The sequence below is a fragment of the Delphinapterus leucas genome, chromosome 9, assembly GCF_059928025.1.
Source record: "Delphinapterus leucas isolate spDelLeu-1000000601 "Yukka" chromosome 9, BTC_Dleu_Yukka2, whole genome shotgun sequence".
Taxonomy (NCBI): domain Eukaryota; kingdom Metazoa; phylum Chordata; class Mammalia; order Artiodactyla; family Monodontidae; genus Delphinapterus; species Delphinapterus leucas.
Genome location: NC_143137.1, coordinates 19,929,420 through 19,954,955, shown reverse-complemented (window position 1 = coordinate 19,954,955; position 25,536 = coordinate 19,929,420). Strand labels below are relative to the sequence as shown.

The 25,536-nt window shown below is 38.4% G+C and overlaps 1 protein-coding gene across 3 annotated transcripts in view; it reads right to left on the bottom strand.

Annotated features, from left to right (window-relative positions):
• CHCHD3 (coiled-coil-helix-coiled-coil-helix domain containing 3) overlaps positions 1–25,536 on the bottom strand; it is a 316,341-nt gene that overhangs the window by 117,921 nt on the left and 172,884 nt on the right. For all 3 annotated transcript variants that reach the window (XR_016394280.1, XM_089917385.1, XM_022580882.3), the window contains exon 5: positions 9,114–9,197. Coding sequence is in view for 2 of the 3 variants with exons in the window: in XM_089917385.1 (XP_089773511.1) it covers positions 9,114–9,197 (84 nt within the window). In the remaining variant the exon portion in view is untranslated. The remainder of the gene's footprint in view (positions 1–9,113; positions 9,198–25,536) is intronic.

The window sequence follows — 25,536 nt, the reverse complement described above, 5'->3', positions numbered from 1 at the left end:
GCCTGGCTCACTGGAGAAATTTAACAAATGTGTGTTTGAATGAATGGTGAATGCCAATGACCCCGTCTAGCGCCCTCCATCCCAAATTCTGATAAGAATGACCAAGGTCAAACTCCTACGTTAGTCTCCATGGCCAGGCTGGATTTAGATTCCCTTCATTAAATGCTGACCTTACCGTGCCAACCTGCTTTTATATGCCAAGTTCAGATATGGGCACTTCTTACTTGATGATGTTAAGAAATAACACTATTTGCAAATGTTTTAATGACCAAATATATCTTTCTTAATGAAGCTAATGTGTTGAAACGTAATCCCTTATAGAGGCACAGCTGGCTCATGGTCTGAACATAAAACTGGGATTCAAGTGCATCTTCTAACGCCAGCCCTGCAATTTCCTTTAAAAAATTAATATTCATGTATTTTAATTTTTTAGTCAGTAAAATAGGGAAATAAGCACTGGCTGGTCTGCCTAAATGGAGTACACTTGAAATATATAAATAAACAAGATACCAAGAAGCAAAACAATCACTAATTATGAAATTGGAGGCCAAGAAAATTTAAGAGATTTAGCTCATTTTCAATCAAATACACAGGAAATACACAGGAAACGCAGAATGACTTCCTGGGTGCAATATTCTTATCAATAACAAGAAAAGATTCCAAAGAAAAGAAAGAGGATATTAATTGCTTTTCAAATAAGACAGCCTACTGAGCCCCCCAGACAAAATGAACAGAATCTTTAAAAGTGGAATTAATTTTCCCTGGATTTCATAACACTTTATTTCTTACCTTGTCTTTACACATTCAAGTGGCATACCATTTTAAAAACTGTCATGGTAAACAGCATCTATTTTATTGTAGAGTCTTTCACAAGGTAAAGGAAATGTGAAGAGCTGAGAAAGTAAGCAACCCATGCTGTTGGCATCTTAGCACTTATGATCATGACAAGTACTCAAAAAAGGCAATACTGGGCTTTAAAGCTGAACTGTACATTATCTCTTTCTCAGAGCCCTGGGGCTATCGCTGCAAAGCACAGTGGTCCATTCTAAGATCTGAATAGAGAAAAGGAAGAGATCATTAAATTATAATTTCCATGCACAACTGGTACAAGTATTTCCTACCAACAGGACTGATATGAAAGCAAGATCCCAGAATAAAGCTGCTCAGCAGAGAGGATGGCAGTATAGTGTCCTGTAAATTTGATTTCACTGAAAGCCCTGACACATCATAATAGTGAAATCCTATTTACTGTAGCAAGCAGGGTGGATAATGCTATTTAATACCTGGTATACTCTGTGCCATCAGCCCATAGCTTTGTACTCCACATTCTCATCTTACCTTAAGGTTAATACTTCTTGACAGCCTACATGGTAAATAGAGCCCCAAATTAAGTGCTGATACCATGATTTACAAATCTTTCCTCTAAAGTTAGGCATAGAAAAACTGGCTCCAGTTAAAGGGATCATTTTTACGGGATGCACTTTTCACAGTTCATCCTGGAAAAAATTTAAGTCTCGTATCCCTAAAGCCAGATTAAGAAAGCATTTCAAGGTTACCCAAGGTTACCACATTTCCCATTAGAAAATTCAGAGAGGTTAACAGAAAAGCCAATGTGTTTGGAGGACTTGTTGAATAATGAATTAAGGATAAGACCCCCATATTCACTATACTGCATCAATTTTCTTGCCCCTAGAGAACAAAAATAGAAAAAAAAGTCCACCCTGCTTGCTGCTTTTGGAATATCTGCAATAATAAACTTCCCTTAGGGAGCCCGGTAAGAGTGCCAAAGGGTTCAGTCTCTGAATCTGAGTTATAAATAACTGTTCCAATTACATTAACAAAAGATATGGTGATATTGGCCCTTATTAATTTCTCTACCTAACAATTAACATCTAAGTGCATTTATGTGAACTATCATTACTCGTTAATGATAAAAAAAAAATCTCAGAGCAACTCAAGGTACATGCTGAAAACCACTTTGCTGAAACCTCTGCAGTTTTTAATGGTATTATGATTAAAAGTGACATTGGCTTCTATGCCTTCAACATCCAAACTCCTAGACCAGAGAGGCTTATCTCTTTCTGCAACCCTCAGTAACTACAGAAACCACAGAGAAACTGCCTTGATTTCAAGATGAATGAGGAGGCCAGTACAAAATTTCCAAGTGTCAAAGGAATAATCTCTCTCTCTAGGCCGACAAATGCAAACTAGCATAACCTACGGAGGCATATCTACCACAAAGTTATGCTTTTAACTACTGTGTTAAATTTGCTATATCACAGTGCATGGCCAAAACATGCACATTATTTAGTGTATATATCAGCTACCCATATGACCTAGAATCACTGACAACTGTTTAGAAAGCACCTCGGGGGAAAACATCGAAGGGGTTTTTTTTATCCCATAAATTGAGTTTTAGCAGTTATCGCCCTACCCCAAAATAGACTGTTTATGTTTCAGGATCTCAGACGTCAGTGGTCTGTGATTCTACCCTGTATTAATCCCCTGAAATGGCTGACCCAGCTCTGCTCAATGAAATATTTTTACAGTGACAGACTTCATCTGGTAGTAAAAATGCATACTAATTTCTTCGCATAAGGAACACACTGGGCTGGCAATAATCTGTTCTGTTGTCATTTCTCTTTATTATCATTCTTGGCATTATTTTTCCCCCAAGCTTTGCAAAGAGGAACACAGAAATGAAGGTACTAATGACAAAGAAGTCGCCAAGCAATCATAAAAGCCAATTAATCATACAGATGAGCCCAACACTGTGATGCAATAGAAGATATGCCACCCACTATAAGTAAAAAGGCTTTTAAAAATTGCTCATTTGATGTAAGCATGACCTTAGAATTTAATTAGCAACTCTCTCCACAGGTGATGAACTAGTAAAGTACTTTTCTTCTTAATGACAATTTACTTTTCACCATTCTCTTTGCCCTGCTCTCTTTTGCTCAGCTTGTATAATTCCCTCTCCTCCTTAATTGTATGCGGTTGACTGCAATGTGTATGTAAATAGCTGCTGAAACCCAGAGGAGCCTGTAAACTGAAAGCAATACATACCCCACTGCCCTGTTGATCTGAACACTGTAACAGTACCCAACTAAGCTCTCTGATCTCCCTCAGCTCCTCAAGCCACCAGGCCTTTTACAGCGCTCTTCATGCTGTGCCAAACCCCACCATTCTCATGAACGCCAAAAGCAAAGTGCATTCAGTAGAGCAAATCAATTCAATTCATAATTGAGAAGTCAGACATGCAAGACACACGGATCATCAAAGAACTCATATCTCTAGATGTCCTGGGGAGTGAGGGGTCCTTCATCCTAGAAGATCCTGGGAGAATCTGGATTCTGCCCTGTTATAATATGGCCTTGGTCCTGCCTCTCAATTTCCTTCCAGAGTGCTAACAGACTACGAGAAAAATACACACTTTCCTGAAGAATATCCAGGCAATGGATGTTCCGGGAGCAGGCAACCCAGGCTCTAATTAGATAACCATCAAAACAGTTGATAAAACAGTTACAGAACGTTTGTTTTCTTTCTAGAGATGGAATGAGATGACTATCCTGTAGTAACACTGTGAGCATATGAATGAATGAATCTCAAAGACATTTCTAAACTGCTTGAATGACTATGAATTTCTTACTTCAAAGTAAAAGCAGCACAACTAGATATTACAGTAACTCTTGGGGGTATCATGCTGCAGTCGCTAAGTAATAAGACCCTGTTTATTCCCTTTTGGTCCAATTTTCCCAGGAAGTGCCAAATCCTGGGGAGAAAATTAGGCATTTTGAATGCTTAACATTTTCAGGTTATGAGGTGGCACTGATCAAGTTTTAACATCAGGACCTAAAAAGTTGTATTAGAAGCCAGAAGGAGTTAATTTACTACCCAAAGAATTAACAAAGCAATCAGCAGGATTTAACTTCTTAAGTGCACAACTGACAAACATTAAAGATGGTACTGGACAATGGCTAAAAGCTCAGGTGTTGGACCTGGCTCAAATCCAGATCACATTTTGTCTGTATATTCTTGGGCAAGTTACTTGAAGCCTTAGGACCTTCATCTAAACAACAGGGTTGACAGCCTCATAGGGTTGTTTATGATAATAAAATGACATAATCCATGCAAAGTGCCCAGCACAACATAAATACTCAAAAAATGTTACTGTTAGCTACCAGGACGATGAGGATGCTATAAATATCCAGATGTTCAAAGTTAAACTTGATTTTCTCACAGGATAGATTTAGACTATTAATTTAAATAACTAATGAAGATACTAAATATTTTGTGAATCCTTAAGAACTGTACACTAATAGCTTGGACCTAACTTTACGGCATAAGCTTAGTAAATGTAGGATTCGTTCACTGCACACCTACTACGTGAGTTGTGGGAAATAAGAAAATGACCTTTACCCTCAAGGAGTTTACAAAATAAACACAGATAACTAATCACAATTGTCATAAATGTGGCACATTAAGGGAGGTACACAAAGCATTATGGAGAATTCCCTGAGGGACTGGCAAAGGCTTCTTAGAAACATCTAAGAACCTTTTCTTTGAAAGCTGCCCTGGGCTTTCTTTCATCAAATCTCCCAACAGGAATTAATACTCTCAAGCCTCTTACCTCAACCACCAAGAATTGATACTCAAGCCTCTCTCAATTAGGGCATACCTACATGCAACGCCTCTCACGTTCTTTTTTTTTTTCCCTTTTAATTAGTTAATTTATTTTTGGTTGCCTTGGGTTTTTGTTGCTGCACGCAGGCTTTCTCTAGTTGCGGTGAGCGGGGGCTGCTCTTCGTTGTGGTGCCTGGGCTTCTCATTGCAGTGGCTTCTCTTGTTGCGGAGCATGGGCTCTAGGCACACGGGCTTCAGTAGTTGTGGCGCGCGGGCTTAGTTGCTCCTCGGCACGTGGGATCTTCTCAGACCAGGGCTTGAACCCGTGTCCCCTGCATTGGCAGGCGGCTTCTTAACCACTGCGCCACCAGGGAAGTCCACGTTCTTAAAATACAAAAGTTTATCTCACGTCCACATCAACGTTGTTTGATGAAGCTGGCAACATTTGCAATGAAACAAGGACTCAAAAAACTTTTAAATGGCTTTGACCTTCTTTCTCAGTGAAGAGCTGTTGCTTTTGCATACTGGTTCTGAGAAGCGTGAAATTGGTGTCCAATTAAATTGCACTTATTACTCCTCCCGAGTTAGTGAAAGGAGAAAGTTATCTCAGACTCCTGGTGAACCAGCCAATATAAATACCTGGGACGAGAAAGCTCCATTCACACAAGGGAATGTCTAACTGATAAGGAGTTTACTGAAATAGAACCAAGAGGCACACCAAGCTGTATTACAGAACTGAATGTGCTTCAAATGTTCAACAGACTCGGGTTCATAATTCTCAAATGACCATGAATTTCTCACTTCAAAGTAAAAGAAGCACAATGAGATATTAAAATAACTCTTAGGGGTATCATGCTGTAGGTGCATCACGAAATTTGCCTCAAGTCAATGAAAATGAATAGTTGAGTAACAAGACTGAGTCATAAAAAAGTGATTATGTATACAATTACTGTGTTTGCTAATCTAGCTGATGGGCAGATGGTACGGTGGTCTTAGAAATCATCCCTGTAATGACTCTGTAAAAGACTCAGTGTCCCCTCCTCTCCATTAATATACCACCTAGTATTCAGTGTATGGTTTCTTAAGTTCACTTGGTTAAAATGGAGAAAGATATGTACTTATATCCACTTTTAAACTTGAATTTTAAACAGGAACCTGGGATTTCATTGTAAGTTAATGATTCTGCAAGTTATAATACCACAATCATTTTTTTTCTTACATTATCCACTATTGGATTGGGCATTTTACATCTTTTAACACAAAGTGTGTAGAATTTCTAACAGAAATGGTTAGACGTTGTACTTTTCACTGTCATCACAAGAAAAACCCTCTCTACAATCTTTCGCACTAAGGCTAGAAAATGCTTCGTCTCTGGACACCTAAATGTCTCTCAAATGTTCCTAGATGAAATCCAATTGGACAAAATTCACCTTAGGTACTTTAGGAATGGCAGTAATAAACAAAAACAAGATATTATAAAATGGGCAGAAGACACCAGAAAGCTGAATAACACTAAAGTAATTTTATGATTTTTAATATCTTGCACACAATGGAAAGGAAATATTCTTTAATGGCAACAGCTTGTATTTGCTAAGCTCTTTCCAGTTTTCAAGGGGCTTTTAAATATATCATTTTATCTGGTCCCTCCAATAACTCACAAAGGTGAGTAAGGAACAGAGTATTATCCCCACTTTATAGATGAAGAACCAGAGACCACGAGAGATTAGGTGAATTGTCAAATAACTAGATGAAAAAGCCATGCCTTCTGACTCCTAGTCCAGCATTCTTTCCACCACATGTTCTTAAATATGGAGTTATTAAGTATTAACTAATAATAATGTGATTATTCCTCCTCGGCATTCTTCTAAGTTCACTCAGCTTCTCAGCTTTCAGTTAAAATTCCTAAATAACTTCTTTCCAGCCTCATCTTCAAAAAAGAAAAGATGTGTGTTTGTGTGTTATAAGAAGACGTTTGTGACAATGATTTGGTATCAGCACACCATGTCCACCTGACCTTCCCCACCTTGTTCTAACCTGAGACCAGAAACAACAGTTAACTGTTAAGCAGACCCCTTTAATCGGCCGAGAGCAAATCATCTCAGTGCCTCATACCCATCACTGAATATCTCTATCAAATTGGTGGATTTATGAGAAATGGGTAAATATTTATCAGTGCCTTTTCTTATACCTAACAGTAATCGATGAGGACTTCAAAAGGTATCTAGCATAGTAATACTTGAAAGCAAAGAAAACTATCACTGAGTGGGGAAAAAGCAGGTCCTGGTTAATCACCTCAAAAACTTTTACTCAATCATTTTATTCAGCTAACATTTACTCATTATATCAGGGACAGTGCTCTGGATGGACAGAAGTAAAAAGAAGAGCTACCACTGACTGAATGGTTACCCTGTCCTGGACACTATTATAGGTGATTTGTGAGAATTATCTCATTTAACAAATTAATGAGGTAAGTACCATTATACCGTCATTTTATAGCTGAGGAAACTGGAAGTTTACGTTAGATGCTCCATGATATGCAGCAGGTAAATGTCAGTTCAGGGATTTGAATCCAAGCCACCTGATGTCAGAACCTGTGCACTAAACCAGGCTTCTGCAAACCACAACTCATGGGGCAAATCCAGCCCGCCACCTGTTTTACTACAGCCCTAAGAATGGTGTTACGTTTTTAAATGGCTGGGGGAAACAAATCAGAAGAAGAGTATTTCATGACATTTGAAAATTACATGAAATTCTAACTTCAGTGTCCATATATTACAACAGTCGCACTTGTTCACTGACACATTGGCTATGGTATGGCTGCTTTCACATTACAATGGCAGAGTCGAGTAGTTGCAACAGAAACCATACATGGCCTGCAAAGCCTGCAATATTTACTATCTGGCCCTTTACAGAAAAATGTGCTGACTTCTGTGCTAAGCATTTCCACTTTATGCTTATTTAACATCTCTACTTGGATGTCTTAAGTAGCATCCCAAACTTACCATATCCAAAATCGAACTGATTTCCTCCACTACCTACATCCAGATCCATATTTTAATAGCCTTGGCCTTGGAAAATCCATCCTTCTAGCTGTAAAAGCTATATACCTAGAATATCTCTGAGTTCTTTCTTTCACTCATGTTCAAAACCATCAGCACATCTGGTCAGCTCTGCCTGTGAAACATCCAACCACATCTCATTCCTCCACTGCTAGCACCCTGGCCCAAGCCATCACCACCACTTTTCTGAATTGCCACTATTATCTCCAAGTCCCTCTTGCTTCAGTTTTTGCCCAAGACAGCAGCCAGAATACTCTTCCACTCAAAAGCCCTCTTGGTGCTGGCCTGCTTCCCATTGCTGCAGACCTCTTCCCAGATACCATCCCATTAGACAGGCCCTCCCTCTCCACCCAGCCCCACACCTACACTCTTAGGCCCTGGGACTCCTTTTCCCCCCACTTTACTGTCTGCCATATTATCACAATCTGCCATTCAACATGTTGACGAGGTTTTAATTGAATTTAAGCTCCATGAGGGCAGAAGTTTAGCTCACTTTCTTTATTAGCATATCTCTGGCACTACCAGAGCCTGGCATATATTAGGTAGATATCTGCTGAATCAGTGAGAAAACGGTCCCTACACTCAGGAAGCACTCAGTTCAGTGACATACAGAGACAGGTGAAGATGATCAACATACAAATATTTGTACTGAATGGGGCTTAATAGTTTATTTCTTAGTTTATCTAGTTTCTTATGAAACAACCTATTCTAAATCAATCAACTTTGGGGGTCTCAATCAAAGCAAAGAGAAAGCTAGCTTTGTAACCTCATGGTCTATGTATGAACTTATCCTAGACAACAAATATACTTCACTGAACAGGGGCACTGATTGGGTCCTCAAGCTCCCATTCTTAAACCCACTGCTTCCTTTTGTTCCAGCCTTAATTTCCCTCTTTGCGTCTCTGTCAAATTCTAGGGTCAGGTCAACCAGAGGTACTTCCTCCACTCCTCATCCTAACTCTTCTCCTGAGTCCTACTATTTAGCTCCTGTCCACCAGTTTTGAAGAAGACATTCATTTCTTGGCCACAAGTGCAGTGAAACAGCTTTCACAAAGACAATTTATCCTTTAAAACACTACCATTTCTAAGAACGTGCTCAAGTTTAGTCAATGTTTGGGAAAGCCAACAGTAGCACTCTACTGTTTGACCTGGAGACAATGCAGTTTCTAAACATACAGGGAAAAATATTTGGAAGGAGTTCCTTAGTAGTAAAATGCATCAATGAACAAACAACACAACAATATGCAAAACTACCAAAGTAAAAATGACATTATCTTCGAGAACGATCTGCACACTTGGCGTCTTCATTTCCTGGCCACTTTTTAATGAGAAAAAGCAGTTACAGTGCTAATGTACTGATTTTTAAATATATACATGGGAACACCGCAAATGTGGTAAAAGAAGAGAATCACTGACAAGAAATAGTCATACCCTCTCCTCCAGTCTAGCCAGCTGCTCTTTGTAGAATGCATCCTGCTTCTTTATCACTCGATCTTTCTCTTCCAGCTGCTTAGCCTAAAAAAAGAAATGAAGAATATACTATATGAAGAAAAAGCAGTAACAGCAAAGCAGAAGTATAAACTGCATTAGAAATAAGTATTCAAAGATGAAGATTTTTGCAATCTATTAGGTCTCTGCCATAGAAAAAACATTAATAACATGAGGACTGCTGCAACTAAATGTAAAGAATGAGTCTGCATTGCACTTGTTGTTAACTGTAACAGCTGTGTCCTACTTTGTCCAAGTGTTTTTGATAATGTCAGAATACAGCACAGACAGTTTTATTTAACTTCTCTTTCGAAGAGTAATTTCAAGGATTAATATTTTGCACAATAAGACTTTGATTTTATTCCAGGTATAATACACGTGGTTATTAACCATCTTTCTGGAGCGATAACCACAAGAAAACGCCTATATAAGATTTTGTACATCAACCTTAATGTTTGAGAACCCTTAAACTAACGAGTGAAACCAGCATATAAACACATGTATTGGTCTACCTCCTTTTTAATGAAGTAGCTGTCTTTGGCGAAAAGGGCAAAAACTATTGTATTTGTTTATTTGAATAATTTTAAATAATTAATAATAAAATAATAAAAGTAATTTTTAAACTCTTAGTTATCCCACTTCTAATTTATAAGATCTTCTTTTTACAAAATTAAAAATCAAGTAATAAAATATTTATTCTTGAAAAAAATAATGATAAAGATGCTTACTTTTGAATGTTTTTCAAGCTAAATTTAAAAATGCATTTCTTTGAAATCTTGCCATTTGGAACAACATGGATGGACCTAGAGGGTATTATGCTAAGTAAAATAAGGCACACAGAAAAAGAGAAATATTGTATGATTTCATTTATATGTGGAATCTACAAAACAATGAACAAACATAGCCAAACAGAAACAGAGTCATAGATACAGAGAAGAAACAGACTGTCAGAGGGGAGGGGTGTGGGGAGGAGAGAAATAGGTGAGGGAGATTAAGAGGCAAACTTCCAGTTACAAAATAAATGATTCACAAATGTGAAATGTACCGTGTGGGGAATGTAGTCTATAATTAGTTAATATCTTTGTATGGTGACAGATGGCAACTAGACTTATTATGGTGATCATTTTGTAAGGTACAGAAATATCGAATCACTATGGTGTGCACCAGGAACTAACACAGTGTTGTATGTCAATTATACTTCAAAAACAAACGAACAAAAAGACTCATAGAAAAAGAGATCATATTTGTGACTACCAGAGATGAAGAGAGGGGAGAGGGGGAATTAGACGAAGGTAGTAAAGAGGTACAAATTTCCAGTTGCAAGATACATTAATATTAGGAATGTAATGTCCAACATGATAAGGTAATTAATACTGCTCTACCTTATAAATGAAAGTTCGTAAGAGGGTAAATCCTATGAGTTCACAAGGAAAAGCATTTTTTTTCTACTTCTTTAATGTTGTATCTATATGAGATGATGGATGTTCACTAAACTTATTGTGACCATGATGTAAGTCAAATCATTATGATGTACACCTTAACCTTATACAGTGCTGTATGTCAATTATATCTCAATAAAACTGGAGGAGAATGAAAAAATGCATTTCTTAAACTGTTGTTTCTATTTTTATTATGTTTAAGTGCCTTTATCTCGGAGAGAACAGAACTCCCTACAATACCCCATGTTAGAAAAGTTTTTAACATATTTTTTGTTCAATGAATGTTGAATACATGCCTGACTAGTAACTTTAAGAAATAATAGAAGTATATATTTCGGCATTCCCATTCTTGTGCCATATTTTCTTCGCAACATGATCAAGGGTCACCTGGCTCAACCGGTGTAAGGGTGACTGTCACTATATGCTTAATTTAGGTGAACCCATTGGCTCGTTTGTTGTAGGTCATTGTTTTGCTACTTACTTTGACTTCAATATCCTGCAGCATGTTAAAAACAAAGAAACATTTATTTAACAATGTAAGTACTTTTTTTTCCCCCTAATGTCAACCAAGAAATCTGATAGATAGTATCTAAAACGCACATCAAAGACAGCAATGGGGGGCTTCCCTGGTGGCACAGTGGTTGAGAATCTGCCTGCTAATGCAGGGGACACGGGTTCGAGCCCTGGTCTGGGAAGATCCCACATGCCGCAGAGCAACTAGGCCCGTGAGCCACAACTACTGAGCCTGCGCGTCTGGAGCCTGTGCTCCGCGACAAGAGAGGCCGCGATAGCGAGAGGCCCACGCACCACGATGAAGAGTGGCCCCGCTTGCCACAACTAGAGAAAGCCCTCGTACAGAAACGAATACCCAACACAGCAAAAAATAAATAAATAAACTGGGGGAAAAAAAAAAGACAGCGATGGGGAAAAAAAATAAGAGGACTTGCTTAAACTTGGCACACATTTAAATGTGACAGTGCTATTACAGTGTGAATAGAAGATTTCAATGAAAAGTTCATGCTGCTTGGAATAATTAAAAAACCAAATATTGAGGTTAGATAAAATACATGTATATGCAAGTACATAATCTATGACTCCCTGATACAGCACAGTAAAAACCTCACTAGTCTGTCAGGAATATAAAAGAAAAAGTAAATGGAGAAAGAATTTTTGATAAAGTTACGTGTGAAGAAAATATGCATGACTATATGATCTAAAGAGAAAAGATCTTTCTAAATTCAACACATACCTCCAAAATATAAAGGAAATGCAAAAGAATGGATTTATGAGAACTTCCATTAAATAAAAAACATTAAATAAAATGAATAAGCAAATGACAAAGAAATACCAACCTCTAACTGTGAAATTAGTGTTACTAACATATAGAACACTTAAAAAATAAGCCCTCCACCCCACCCCGCTCCCCAGAAGAGCCAAGAGAGAAACATGCAAATGACATAGACTGGCAATTCACACAAAACGGTAAATAATAAACGCATTAAAAAAAACCCCAACCCCACAAGAAATCAAAAAATGAAAATTAAAATAACAAAATTCCATAATTCATCTATAAAATTTAAAAATATAAAAATAATATTGCCCAGCATACAGGAAAAACAAGCTCTTCAAGACACTGTCTGTCAGAATGTACACTGGCACAAGTATTTTAAAAATCCATTTGACAAAATGTAAATAAGTTTGAAAACTGTACATATGCACTGAGATCTAAACACTCCACTTTTAGGACCTGAGTAATTATGGCAACATGCAAAGATATTCATGGTAAGATTATTTAGAATTGCAAAGAAACAAAAACAAAAACCAATCTAGGGACTTCCCTGGTGGCACAGTGGTTAAGAATCCACCTGCCAATGCAGGGAACACGGGTTTGATCCCTGGTCTGGGAAGATCCCACATGCCGCAGAGCAAATAAGCCCATGTGCCAAAACTACTGAGCCCGTGCGCTCTAGGGCTCGTGTGCATCAACTACTGAGGCCCGCGCACCTAGAGCCCGTGCTCCACAACAAGAGAAGCCACCGCAATGAGAAGGCTGGGCACCTCAACCAAGAGTAGCTGCCGCTCTCCACAACTGGAGAAAGCCCGCATGCAGCAACAAAGACCCAACGCAGCCAAAAAAACGGACCAAAAAACCCACAAAAAAACCAATCTAACAATTAAATTAAAATATACTAAGAAAAAGAAAAAGGCTATAAACAGAAAGGACAGTATGATTTCTTTTTTTGTAGGGAAGAAGAAAAAAACAAAAGACCAGAAGGATATTCAACAGAAGTTATAGCAGGGTGGTAAGCTTATGGATAGTTTCCAATTATTTTTCTTTATATTTTCCATATTAAAAATAAACACACTTTGTAGTCAAAAGACAAAGGAGGTCATTTTTTGAGGTGAGGGAACTATTCTGCTTCTTGATCATGGTGGTGGTTAGATAAGTGCATGCATTTGTCAAAACTCAAACAACTGTATATCACAAAGAATAAATTTAACTGTATAAAAATTTTAAGTCGATCCAAATAAGGCATATTAAAATTCATAAAAACAACTATATAAATATATGGATGTGTGTGTGTATATCTCTACTACTGTTAATTTGCTTATCAGTTAGCCAATTTCACTTCTAGGCATTTAATCCTAGGAAATATTAAGAAAAGCACACAAACATAGCTAAGAAAATGCAGCCAACGTTATTTAAAGCAACAAAAAAGTGGGAACAACAGAGGTCTGTGTAAATAAGATATGGTCCAACAACAGGATATTTATTATAAAGATTTCAGTCTAGCATGATTAAACATTGAGAGCCATTAAAAAATAATGTTTTAATAGAGTAATTGATTTTTTAACTCAAAATATTAAAGGGGGGAGAATGGTCACAAATTACCATGTACACTGAGTTCCTAACTTTGGTTAATAAACAGGGGTAGGGGACAGAAGGGAAGGACAGGGCAAGTTGAGCATCCAGTTATGTAGACATAGAAAAAGTGTAACGTATGCTAAGATGTTAACAGTGGATACGATACGCATAGTGGGATACTTTTCTTACTTAGACCATTCTCTATTTTCCAAAATTTCTATAACAAAGTTATACTTCTTTAATCAAAAAAATATTTTTTAAACATATCACATACATTTACCTTTGACTATCAGATGGAAACATAACATGGTACAAAAGCTGTAAGAGTGAGTGATTCAGCAATTATATTAACAACCAAAAAAATGTAACAACTTGAACAGTTATTTATAGCATGGAAATTATTTTACTTACTAAATGCTTAATGTGTTAGCACTTGATTCTCTCCCCCATTAAATGCATGACATTACCCACCATGGTTCTTAAAACATTTTCACTAAATAATGTTGCTTTTGTTCACATATAGTTGCACAGTGAGATTTCTTCTTCTAAGCAAAGAAAACGTAACAGATATTCTATTACAGCTACTTAGAAAACACTACGAATTCAATACCACAAGTATACTGCTTCAGCCTAATATGGACTACACCAACCACCAAATTTAATTTTGAGAGGCTGATTACAACCTAAATAAAGGATATGCAGAAATATCCATATTCACTTTTCTAAGACATAAATCCTTGGAACTTTTTTTAAAGCAACACGCCAAAAGGTCAGATATGCATACTGAAGAGGAACTACCTCCAAAGCCCTGAAAACACCCAACCAACAGGCTAACAACACAAATCTCTCCCTAGACTGTCAACAGAATCAATAGTCTGAGATCTACTGGGGACAATAACAGAGCAAGAAAGATGGCCACACCACCTCAGTGGCACATTGCTTTGAAACAGTTAATGTGAGGCTGGGAGGGAAAGTCACACAAATGAATCCTGAAAGTTACATAAGCCTGGGATACACTGACTAAGCTAATAGCTGCCGAGGATGGAGAGTCACACGCAACTTAAGAAAAAGCGGTAAACCAACTGCAAGGAATAAAACTTCTATGTATAACTCTAACAAACATGGAATCACTGTACACGAACAAATGAAAACAAAGAGGATTAAAACATTATTCACTGTTATAGCAGAATTGTTTCTTAGGGGAAAAAATGGATATAAAAAGTTTCCACCCGCCTCCTGTTTGCTATTCCTCCTAGAGAGGCAATGTGTACTCATTAGTTTTCAGATCCTGTTAGATTTGGGATAACGTGATTGGGCTTGAAAACATGACAGAAAATGCCTAAGTGGATCATTATGGAAAACAAGAGCATCCCATATACAAGAGAAGGAAAATAAGGAAATTAAGTTTTAAGAAACCCAACACATAAACATTTTGATGTTTTCACTCAGTGTTGGTAGCAGATTCAAAATGAAGTACACAACACGTATTTATTTCCTTAAAGACTTGCCTCTTTTCAGAAGAGACCTGAAGGTGTTTACAACAAAGGATATAATGAGGCCAAGAGAAGTAAAAAGTGGGATTATGTCTATGACAATAAAGGTAGCTTTCCATGTACCCTTCCATGTATGTTCCTAGAGAAGTCTTCATAGCAACAACTTTTTGGCATGTTAACTCAGCCCTCTTATGCCTGGCTGCTCCTGGGGACTGAGATATGGCACAGGGTGCACAGCACTGTTCAGAGGCAGTACTGTTACTTCGCACATAAAGTACAAAGCATGTAAGGGAAGAGTCTGTGCTACAGGAAAGCTTGTACATTTTAAATGACAAAGTTTCTTGAAGTGCCAGTGTTCAATTTTAATAGCTCAAGGTAGAATAAAAAGCAGGTATCAGCTCAATTTTCCATGGGATGATGTTATGAAGCCAGAAATTACTAGGATTGAGAAAAGGTAACAACTCTAAATCAATCTAAATAGGAAATCCCTATAACTACACTTCGTATAGTTCTAAATCTTATAACAAATCTGAAACACACATATAATGAACTGGGAAAGATTTAATCTCTCACAATCATATGGATAATCTGTGGTAGGCGAAAATCAACCTATATATCTATCAACTCAAACAGGCAAAAATAAGAGCAGGGAAAAGAGCTTTATTCTGTGTCAGAACTACATATAAACCACAATACAAACAAAATAAAATTATATGCTGACATGTAACAGAGAGAAAGAATGGAAATATCCAAAGGGGTTGAACCATAAACTTATACGGTAATACTACATTTAGAAGGAATAGACATGATCACTGTGAATATCAATTAGTGTAACAAAATAACTAAAGTGGCCATGTATTCAATTAGCTGAATTCTAGAGTTTTGTTACAAATTAGAAATTACATAGGGTTCACTGAGCCTTTATCAAGTGGCATTAATAAACAACGACTTATACTCAAAGCACTGTTTTCCAAACTATACCAGAAGGTGACCTTCAAAAGGGTAACTCATCTACGTGAACCTGAACGATGCCCATCCTATTATCAACTTTAGCATAATTTTCAATGACTACTTAGAGGCATTAAGCACAAGCTATGAGCAAACCCCAGCCTGAAATATTATGTCCACTAACACAGTAAGACCTGATGGAAGTTGAATACAGGCCAAAAGATGAAAGATAAAGACCATTCTTCCAAAAGGCTTCTTGATCCGAAGTCTGAAAGTCACATCCAAACCCCCAGGATTTGATCAAGTCCATTTGTTTCGGCTTATTTTGTCTTCCCATAAAGAGCTTCAAGACCCTGGTCCACACGTCAGCTTTTTCATACTGATAACTTACTGGAAACAGCCTATCGAATTAGTCCCCTGCAATTTGGGGGCATATCTGCCTATTCTCTTGAAAAGAGAGCAGAGGCAAAGACAGGTGGTTTTTCAAATTAAAAAAGTAGGACTTGCCTGTTGGCACAGTGTGCCAAGGCAGGGGACACGGCTTCGATCCCTGGTCTGGGAAGATCCCACATGCCGCAGAGCAACTAAGGCCATGTGCCACAACTACTGAGCGTGTGCTCTAGAGCGCGCAAGACACAACTACTGAGCCCGCATGCCACAACTACTAAAGCCCGCGCACCTAGAGCCCATGCTCCGCAACAAGAGAAGCCACCACAATGAGAAGCCCATGCACCGCAATGAAGAGTAGCCCCCACTTGCCACAACTAGAGAAAGCCCACAAGCAGCAACGAAGACCCAACGCAGCCATAAATAAATAAATGTTCCTTTTAGAAAAAAGTAAACCAACAATGAAGTGAGGAGGTTGTCAGGTACATAAATTAGAACAGAAAGCGACCTAGTGGTACTTTGCTTTAAATTTTTCCAGTAGTTCTCTCATAACGTTTGTGCACATTGTGCTACTTGACAAAAGCAGCAAAACCAAGAGCTAGATGAAATGAGAAACAATTTTACAAGCTTTCTTCTATAGCTTTAGAGAGAAAAAAACATTTTTAAAACATATATTTACTTCTCTAGCTTTCCGGTGTAATTCAGAACTTACTAGCACTATGACGTACTCGGAAATCCACTTGGTGGGGAGTCAGGAGACCTGGATGCCCATTTTAGCACTGCTACATCACCAGGTGACCATGCACTGACCCAGTCCAGACCCCTACCCGAGTTCCAAAACTCCTTTTGAATGTTCTTCCTTCATGTGGTTTTTGCCATGTCATACCCTGCTGCCTCTCACACTTTTACACCTAATAAAACTTTTCCACATATCTCTTGGGGTATCTGTTTTTGACTTTGTCTTGTATTATACATGTTTACTTACCCACTGTTCCTGTCCTCAACTTTAGACTCTCTAAGATAAGAAAAGAGATTTACTCCTCTCTCTTCCACAAAGGAAACACTCAGGACAGGGTAGCCAAAAGGCAATTAAGTGCATCGAGGGGAAGAGTTTGTAGGAGAGGTAAGTAGACAGCTTCTGGGAAACAAATCTGTCACAGGATGCGAGATTTACTTCAAAGTACTACAGTATACTCAGGGTGATAGTATGCGTACACATTACTTAGATTAAGCTCTGGAATAGGTGCTGCCAGCATATTAGTCAAGAATGCACAATCCAGAAGCAATCAGCAAGTATTCTTATCGAAAATTCAAATTTGGAAGCTCAAAAAGTAGGGGGTGCTACAACTAGGGCTTCACTCATCCATGTCTTGATCAACAACGATGTTTTGCCAGTTAGCACAGTGACTGTTGGAAGTAAGATTTTATTAGCGAAAATGGTTCATTAACTAGCATGATAAATGTTAGATGTTCTATCAGTAAAATGAAAACTATGGAAAAGATATAAGGGTTAGCTAACATATTATAAAGATACTCCTACACCTGCTGTGTGAAGAAGTTATGAGAATATTCAAGGCGATGAGAACAAGGCCTGTAGCTTCAACTATAGGGAGGGTGCCTCAGGCTTGATCTCTCAACAGTCTTGTGTGCAGGCTTTGGTTTAGGGCAGAGATTCTCACCTTTGGCACCACTGCTACTTTGGGCCAGATCACTCCTTACTGAGGAGCGCTGTCCTGTGCATCAGAACGTTTACCAGCGTACCTGGCCTCTATGATGCCTGTGGCACTGCCCACACAAGCCATGAAAACCAAAACTGCTTCCAGACTTTACCAAATGTCCCCCGGGAGGCAAAATTCCCCCTGCTGAGAACCACTGGTCTAAGAGGGCTGCTGGCTGTCCAAGGCCAACTATGAGCAGCCTCCTCTGCCTCAGGTGACCCTTCCCTGCAAAGAGCACTTAAAAGAAGAGACAACTGGGACTTCACTGAGTTTTACAGGAGTTGTATGAACCATTTTATACCTGCTTGCGAATAAATTTTTGTTGAGTAAATGTCTGCATGTATTGTAGAACAGGGCTGGAGACTTGTTCACGTTATAACCTGGTTGTAGGGCTGCCTGCAAAGGTATAATGTAGAAAAGCAATGAGAGTGGCTCACATGTATGTAAGGTAGTTAATCATATCCCAGTGAGACAAGAAATTGGAAGTTTTAATTCATTCTTTTTGAACTAAGTAAGAAAAGCACAAAACAGGTACATAGGTCCTGGCTTTTGTATGGCTCTCTAAAAAGAGAAACAATGCCCATATAACATAAGATTATGAATCCATGTAACCGACGTTCAGTTCAGGCAGAACTGACAAGCACTGGCACTGGTTGTTTCACATTTGCTCTGCTTGGGCAGTGACAATGCCAGACCTTTTGTTAAATATTTTATAGAACATTCCTAAGAACAGGCATGTTATGATTCCATTAAAATTTACAAGTTTCACATTACAAAGCAATGTGATATTTCAACATGAAATTTCAACATGAAAGGTGCTGAAACATATCACCTCATCAGCTCAGTGTCATATATTCTATGCTCCTCTCCCAACAGCCATTTAAAAAAAGAACACCCATCACGATACTCAGCACATAAGAACAGTAAATAAGTGCTGAGGCAAAAGTGAAATGAACTGTTAGGGATTCAGACTTCTCAAAATATGCAGTTTTTATCTTCTCTAATGAGACTAGCTTTAGCTCCTAAATGTCTATGGAATGCAAACATGCATCAAGTCTTAAAGACCATGTGTAATTAAATTCAGCAACTGCATAGATAACAAAGTTCCAGAAGCCCAAGTTCTATACAGTAAACAAATAAGGACTCTGTATCAGATAATCGTTAGTAAGCTCAGAAACTTTAAGGATAAGAATTATAATTGAAAGAGGAAAACGTGGTAAGAAGGGCCATATTCAATAAAACTACTGTGTGATTATAAGGACTGAGAGCAGGAAGGGGCTTTTATTATCAAAGTCAGCTGCAGAACAGATTGGTGTTATAAGCCATTGAAAGTTACCAATTCAAAAAGGTAAGATGGACGGTGAAATGGGCCACTTTCTAAAACAAGTTCAATTCACTGCTGCTAAACCAAATCCCACTAGCTCTCATTTTCTACCAAGAAATGACTATGTTCACAATACTGGGGACTTCCCTGGTGGTCCAGTGGTTAAGAATCCACCTGCCACACTGCGGTTAAGAATCTGCCTGCCAATGCAGGGGACACGGGTTTGAGCCCTCGTCCGGGAAGATCCCACATGCCGCGGAGCAACTAAGTCCGTGTGCCACAACTACTGAGTCCGCGTGCCACAACTACCGAAGCCCACGCGCCTAGAGCCCATGCTCCGCAACAAGAGAAACCACCACAATGAGAAGCCTGCACATCGCAGCAAAGAGTAGCCCCCGCTCACTGCAAATAGAGAAAAGCCCACGTGCAGCAACAAAGAACCAACGCAGCCAAAAATAAATAATTTTTTTTAAAAAAAAGAATCCACCTGCCAATGCAGGGGACACAGGTTCGAGCCCTGGTCCAGGAAGATCCCACATCCCGCAGAGCACCTAATCCCATGTGCCACAACTACTGAGCCTGCACTCTAGAGCCCGCAAGCCACAACTACTAAGCCCACGCTCCGCAACAAGAGAAGCCACCACAATGAGAAGCCCGCGCACAGCAACAAAGAGTAGCCCCGCTCAGCACAACTAGAGAATGCCCACACACAGCAACGAAGACCCAACGCAGCCAAAAATAAAAAATAAATTAATAAAAATAAATTTTAAAAAAAGAAAAGGATATTGGACATCCTCATCTCATTTATGGTGCTTTAAAGAAGACAGTACAGTGGAACTACATCACATGCACACTTAGCTTATGCAACTCCAACTACTCAGATTAAAGAGGCGAGCGAAAAATGTTCAAGTAGTGTGCAGGATCCCACCCATCCCACAAGCCTGGGCCAGCTCTACTCTCGGCCTGTCTCATGTCCTGCATGCCCCAACTCTTCCCAGTGAATGAAATGCTAGCGGTTCAAGGTAATTGTCATTCGCAAAATCCTTAACTGAAAGCCAACACTTCATCTAGTGCTTAACCAAAGAAACCTACCGACCCGATAATGGGAGAAAGATAGCAATGCTGGACTCTTAAGAGTAAATGTTAACAAAGGGAATCTTTGCTTCACATGTGGATTTTTTTTTAGCCTTATTAAGATATAACTGGCAAATAAAATTCACATGCTGATGTTAAAACTAAATCTTTAAATACGATGTGACGCCACTGTGCACCAAGGGAAAACTGTAACTGGAAAAGTATTAGAAGTATAAAAATTATATTTTAAAATATCCTCAGCAATGGCCACTGGTAATGAAAGTATGAAGGAGTGCTTGGCCCTTCAAGACATCCCATTTTCCCCCAAACCTGATAATGAGGGGATTTTTAAAAATCTTTAGCCTCTGCATGAAGTTGACAGATGAATGGATAAAGAAGACACAGTGTATATATACAATGGAATACTACTCAGCCATGAAAAAAGGAATGAAATCATGCCATTTGCAGCAACACGGATGGACCTAGAGTATCATACTAAGTGAAGTCAGACAGAAAATGACAAATATCATATGATATCACTTATATGTGGAATCTAAAAGAAAAAAAAAGACATAAATGAACTTATTTCCAAAACAGAAAATGAACTTATTTCCAAAACAGAAAGAGACTCACAGACACATAAAACAAAGTCATGGTTACCAAAAGGGAAAGTGGGGTGGGGGGAGAGATAAATTAGGAGGCTGAGATTAACATGTATACACTATTATGTATAAAACAGATAACCAACAAGGTCCTACTGTATAGTACAGGGAACTATACTCAATATTATGTAATAACCTATAAGGGGAAAGAATCTTTAAAAAATTTATATATACGTATAAATGAATCACTGTCCTGTACACCTGAAACTTACACGCTATTGTAAATCAACTATGCTTCAATATACATATACACATACATACATAAAATCTTTAGCCTCTGTATGAAGTCTCCAGTTTAACTGACCAAGGAAATGAGGTTGAGAGATGAGACTGTGGGAATAACTACTGATAAACTCAAGCTTGAACAAAGCAAGAAGGGAAAGAAGTCCTAGAGGGGAATGGAAAGAAGAGAATGAACCCAAACCATGAACCGTCCATCTGGAAAGCAGAGGAGTACACAGAAGAGGATGTAAATAATCCACTTCGGTTCCTGGAGCTGGCTGCAGAAGTAGGAAAAAACCGCCACTACTGCCCATCACAGGGGCCATGCTGAATCAGACCTCTTTCTGACTCATTCATCAAGCCTAGCTAGCTCAGACTTAGCTTTGTTCTCATCCTTATTTGTATACTAGTGTGGAAGGGCCATATGAAGCAGAGAAGTCTGGAAACACAAATTCCAGAATTCCTTGGCACACTGGGGAGTACCTTTCACCAGAGGTCTGCTAACAAGAAACTCAAAAACAGACATAACCAAAATGTCAATGTATAATTTTTAACATCCTATATCACTTTTAAAGACCTAAGACTACATAATCACATTAGAAAAGCCTCACAAACACAGCAATGAAATCACATTATAAAGCCTCACTACACCCACTTTGTTTGTTTACTAATATGCTTACTTATCCATTTATTCTTATAGTTTAGGAAACAGCTGCAGACAAGAGACTTCCTTGAATTCTGTAACCGGAAGAGTTGTGTCATGAAACAGTTTCTGACCCTTCCCACTAGAGCTCATTAAGCAGACCCCACCCGTAGGTCTGGACCCAAGAAATAAAAAGCAACCTTGTAACTTTGATTTGGTTTTGCCTGCTGGGAAGTCAGAATGTTATTAACTATTTGACATGATATCCTGCCTGCTTTATGGTTATGGCTATCATTTTAATTATATATTATCTTTCTGGCTTAACAATCATCCTCCTGTGAGTACAATTTTCATTCATCCATCATTTGATCAGATGCTAGAAAGCTCCTAGCAACAGTTCAGACTGAGAAGTTAAGTGATCAGACTGCAGCTCAGAGGAAAGTGACCCCCACTCTCAAAGCCACTAAAACCAAGTACTCAAAAAATGATGATCTTAATGACAAACCGTGAAAGACATTTGATGCCATATTTATCAGTTACCAAAAACACTCAGACAAAAGGAGAAAGAATCATATACATTTGAAGCAGGAATATACCTTACGAACAAACTAAGGTCCTCAGATGTTAAAGATCTAATTCTGGGACAGGTCTACTCTCATGAGATCATAAAGCTACTTAGTCATGAGTTAAGAAGAGAATATAGGTTATCCTGACTCACATTTAACACTGGCATACTAAACAGTATCTCAGATGCTCTTAAATACCTGCCTGTGAATAAGAAAAATGAATCCCAAAATAAAAATTATTATTATTCCAAACCTAACATCACTGGCCCCCCCCCAAAAAAATCCATATATGTTTAAAAGCTACATTTGCATAGGTGATCATCTACAGAGCTTCTAAGATGCAATTCCTTTCCAGGGGCATTTACTATCTGAAATGAGCACCGCAGAAGTGGACAAAGATATTACAGACCACAAATCAAAACAGCTGCATGAAAATATGTTCACTAAAACTAACAGACATATATGTTAAGCATAAATACCAAGAAGTGTAAGTTATTTAGTATGGTAAATATTTTGCTGAAAGCTCAGCATTGGTCCTTTAAAAATTTACAATATTGGCCAGCTTTTCTATTTTTTAAAGTGTTCTGTGATCCTTGCCATTTGTCACCTTGAACAGACTATTCCAGGCTACAGTAAAGAATTAGTGCTTTTTTCTAACTGAACTAAAAAGACATCCCATTTGCTTTGAAAAAATGGCTACCACCTGCTATTAATCTGAAACTGAAAACAAGCAGTGTAATGAAATTTAGCAAGTTAACACCCCCTCCACCACTTTTCTGAAAGAAGAGCATAAATGACATTTCATAATCTTCCCCCAAAATATAAGAGTTCTAAGAAATAGGTTTATATTTTACTAATAATAAACTCCAAACGGCATATGAGATTAAAAACCAGACACTGTGCCGTTGACAAGCCTGGTTTAAGCTCTGAAGGAATTCCCTCCTAAGTCCCCCCATCTTTTTCCTTTATTCTTTTAGTCTGGTGTCAGATGAATACAAGCAGTAATGACAGACACGATCAAGGAAGAACTGGCTGAATGTGTGTAAAAAGACTGCTTAGCTGGTCTTTGCAAACAGCTATCTTTTGTCCTGTTGGAGCTTTCTGTCACCTGAGGTAACCTGCATCTTCAAGAGATGAAATGCAACATAAAACTTTTTTTTTATTGGAGTAAAATTGCTTTACAATGTTGTGTTAGTTTCTGCTGTACAATGAAGTGAATCAGCTATACGTATACACATATCCCCTCCCTCTTGGACCTCCCTCCTACCCCCTCCACCCCACCCATCTAGGTCCTCACAGAGCACCGAGCTGAGCTCCCTGTGCTATACAGCAGGTTCCCACTAGCTATCTATTTTACTCATGGTAGTGTATTTATGTGAAACCTAATCTCCCAATTCGTCCCACCCTTCCCTTCTCCCCATGCTCACATGTCCATTCTCTATGTCTACGTCTCTATTCATGCCCTACAAATGGGTTCATCTATACCATTTTTCTAGATTCCACATACATGCATTAATATACGATACTTGTTTTTCTCTTTCTGTCTTACTTCACTCTTTATGACAGACTCTAGGTCCATCCACATCTCTACAAATGACCCAATTTCATTCCTTTGTACAGCTGAGTAATATTCCATTGTATATATGTACCATGTCTTCTTTATCCATTCATCTATCTTTGGACATTTAGGTTGTTTCCATGTCCTGGCTATTGTAAATAGTGCTGCAATGAACACTGGGGCACATGTGTCCTTCTGAATTATGGTTTTCTCAGGGTATATGCCCAGTAGTGGGACTGCTGGATCGTATGGTAGTTCTATTTTTAGTTTTTTAAGGAACCTCCATACTGTTCTCCATAGGGGCTGTATCAATTTACATTCCCACCAACAGTGCAAGAGAGTTCCCTTTTCTCCACGCCCTCTCCAGCACTTACTGTTTGTAGATTTTTTGATGACCATTCTGACCAGTGTGAGGTGATACCTCACGGTAGTTTTGATTTCCATTTCTCTAATAACAGTGATATTGAGCAGCTTTTCATGTGCCTCTTGGCCATGTGTATGTCTTCTTTGGTGAAATGTCTATTTAGGTCTTCTGCCCATTTTTTAATTGGGTTGTTTTTCTGATATTGAGCTTCATGAGCTGTTTGTATATTTTGGAGATTAATCCTTTGTCAGTTGCTTCATTTGCAAATATTTTCTCCCATTCTGAGGGTTGTCTTTTCACCTTGTTAATGGTTTCCTTTGCTGTGCAAAAGCTTTTCAGTTTCATTAGGTCCCATTTGTTTATTTTTGTTTTTATTTTCATTACTCTAGGAGGTGGGTCAAAAAGGATCTTGCTGTGATTTATGTCAAAGAGTGTTCTTCCTATGTTTTCCTCTAAGAGTTTTATAGTGTCCGGTCTTACATTTAGGTCTTTAATCCATTTTGAGTATATTTTTGTATATGGTGTTAGGGAGTGTTCTAATTTCATCCTTTTACACGTAGCTCTCCAGTTTTCCCAGCACCACTTATTGAAGAGGCTGTCTGTTCTCCACTGTATGTTCTTGCCTCCTTTTTCATAAATTAGGTGAATCATATGTGGGTGGGTTTATCTCTGGGCTTTCTATCCTGTACCATAGACCTATATTTCTGTTTCTGTGCCAGTACCATCCTGTGTTGATTACTGTAGCTTTGTAATATAGTTTAAAGTCAGGGAGCCTGATTGTTAATTGGTCTATTCTCCAAAGAGTTCCTGGAACACTTTGGAAACTGTTCCAATTTGTTTGATAGAAAGACCTGGCCACCAACTTAGTCAGCTCTAACTAAGCATACAGCATGACCCAAGCAGACTACACACAATTCACGGCCATCCATAAATGACCCTGGAGCATTCTGAATAAAGCAAACCCTATATACATGCTAACATGTTCAGTTAAATGCTAAAATAATTCACTTATCTGAAGAACAAAATAAACTTAATGTATCTATTCATTTATTTGACAACACTCAATGAAACCTATTTTATGGAGATCATCCAACTACCCTAC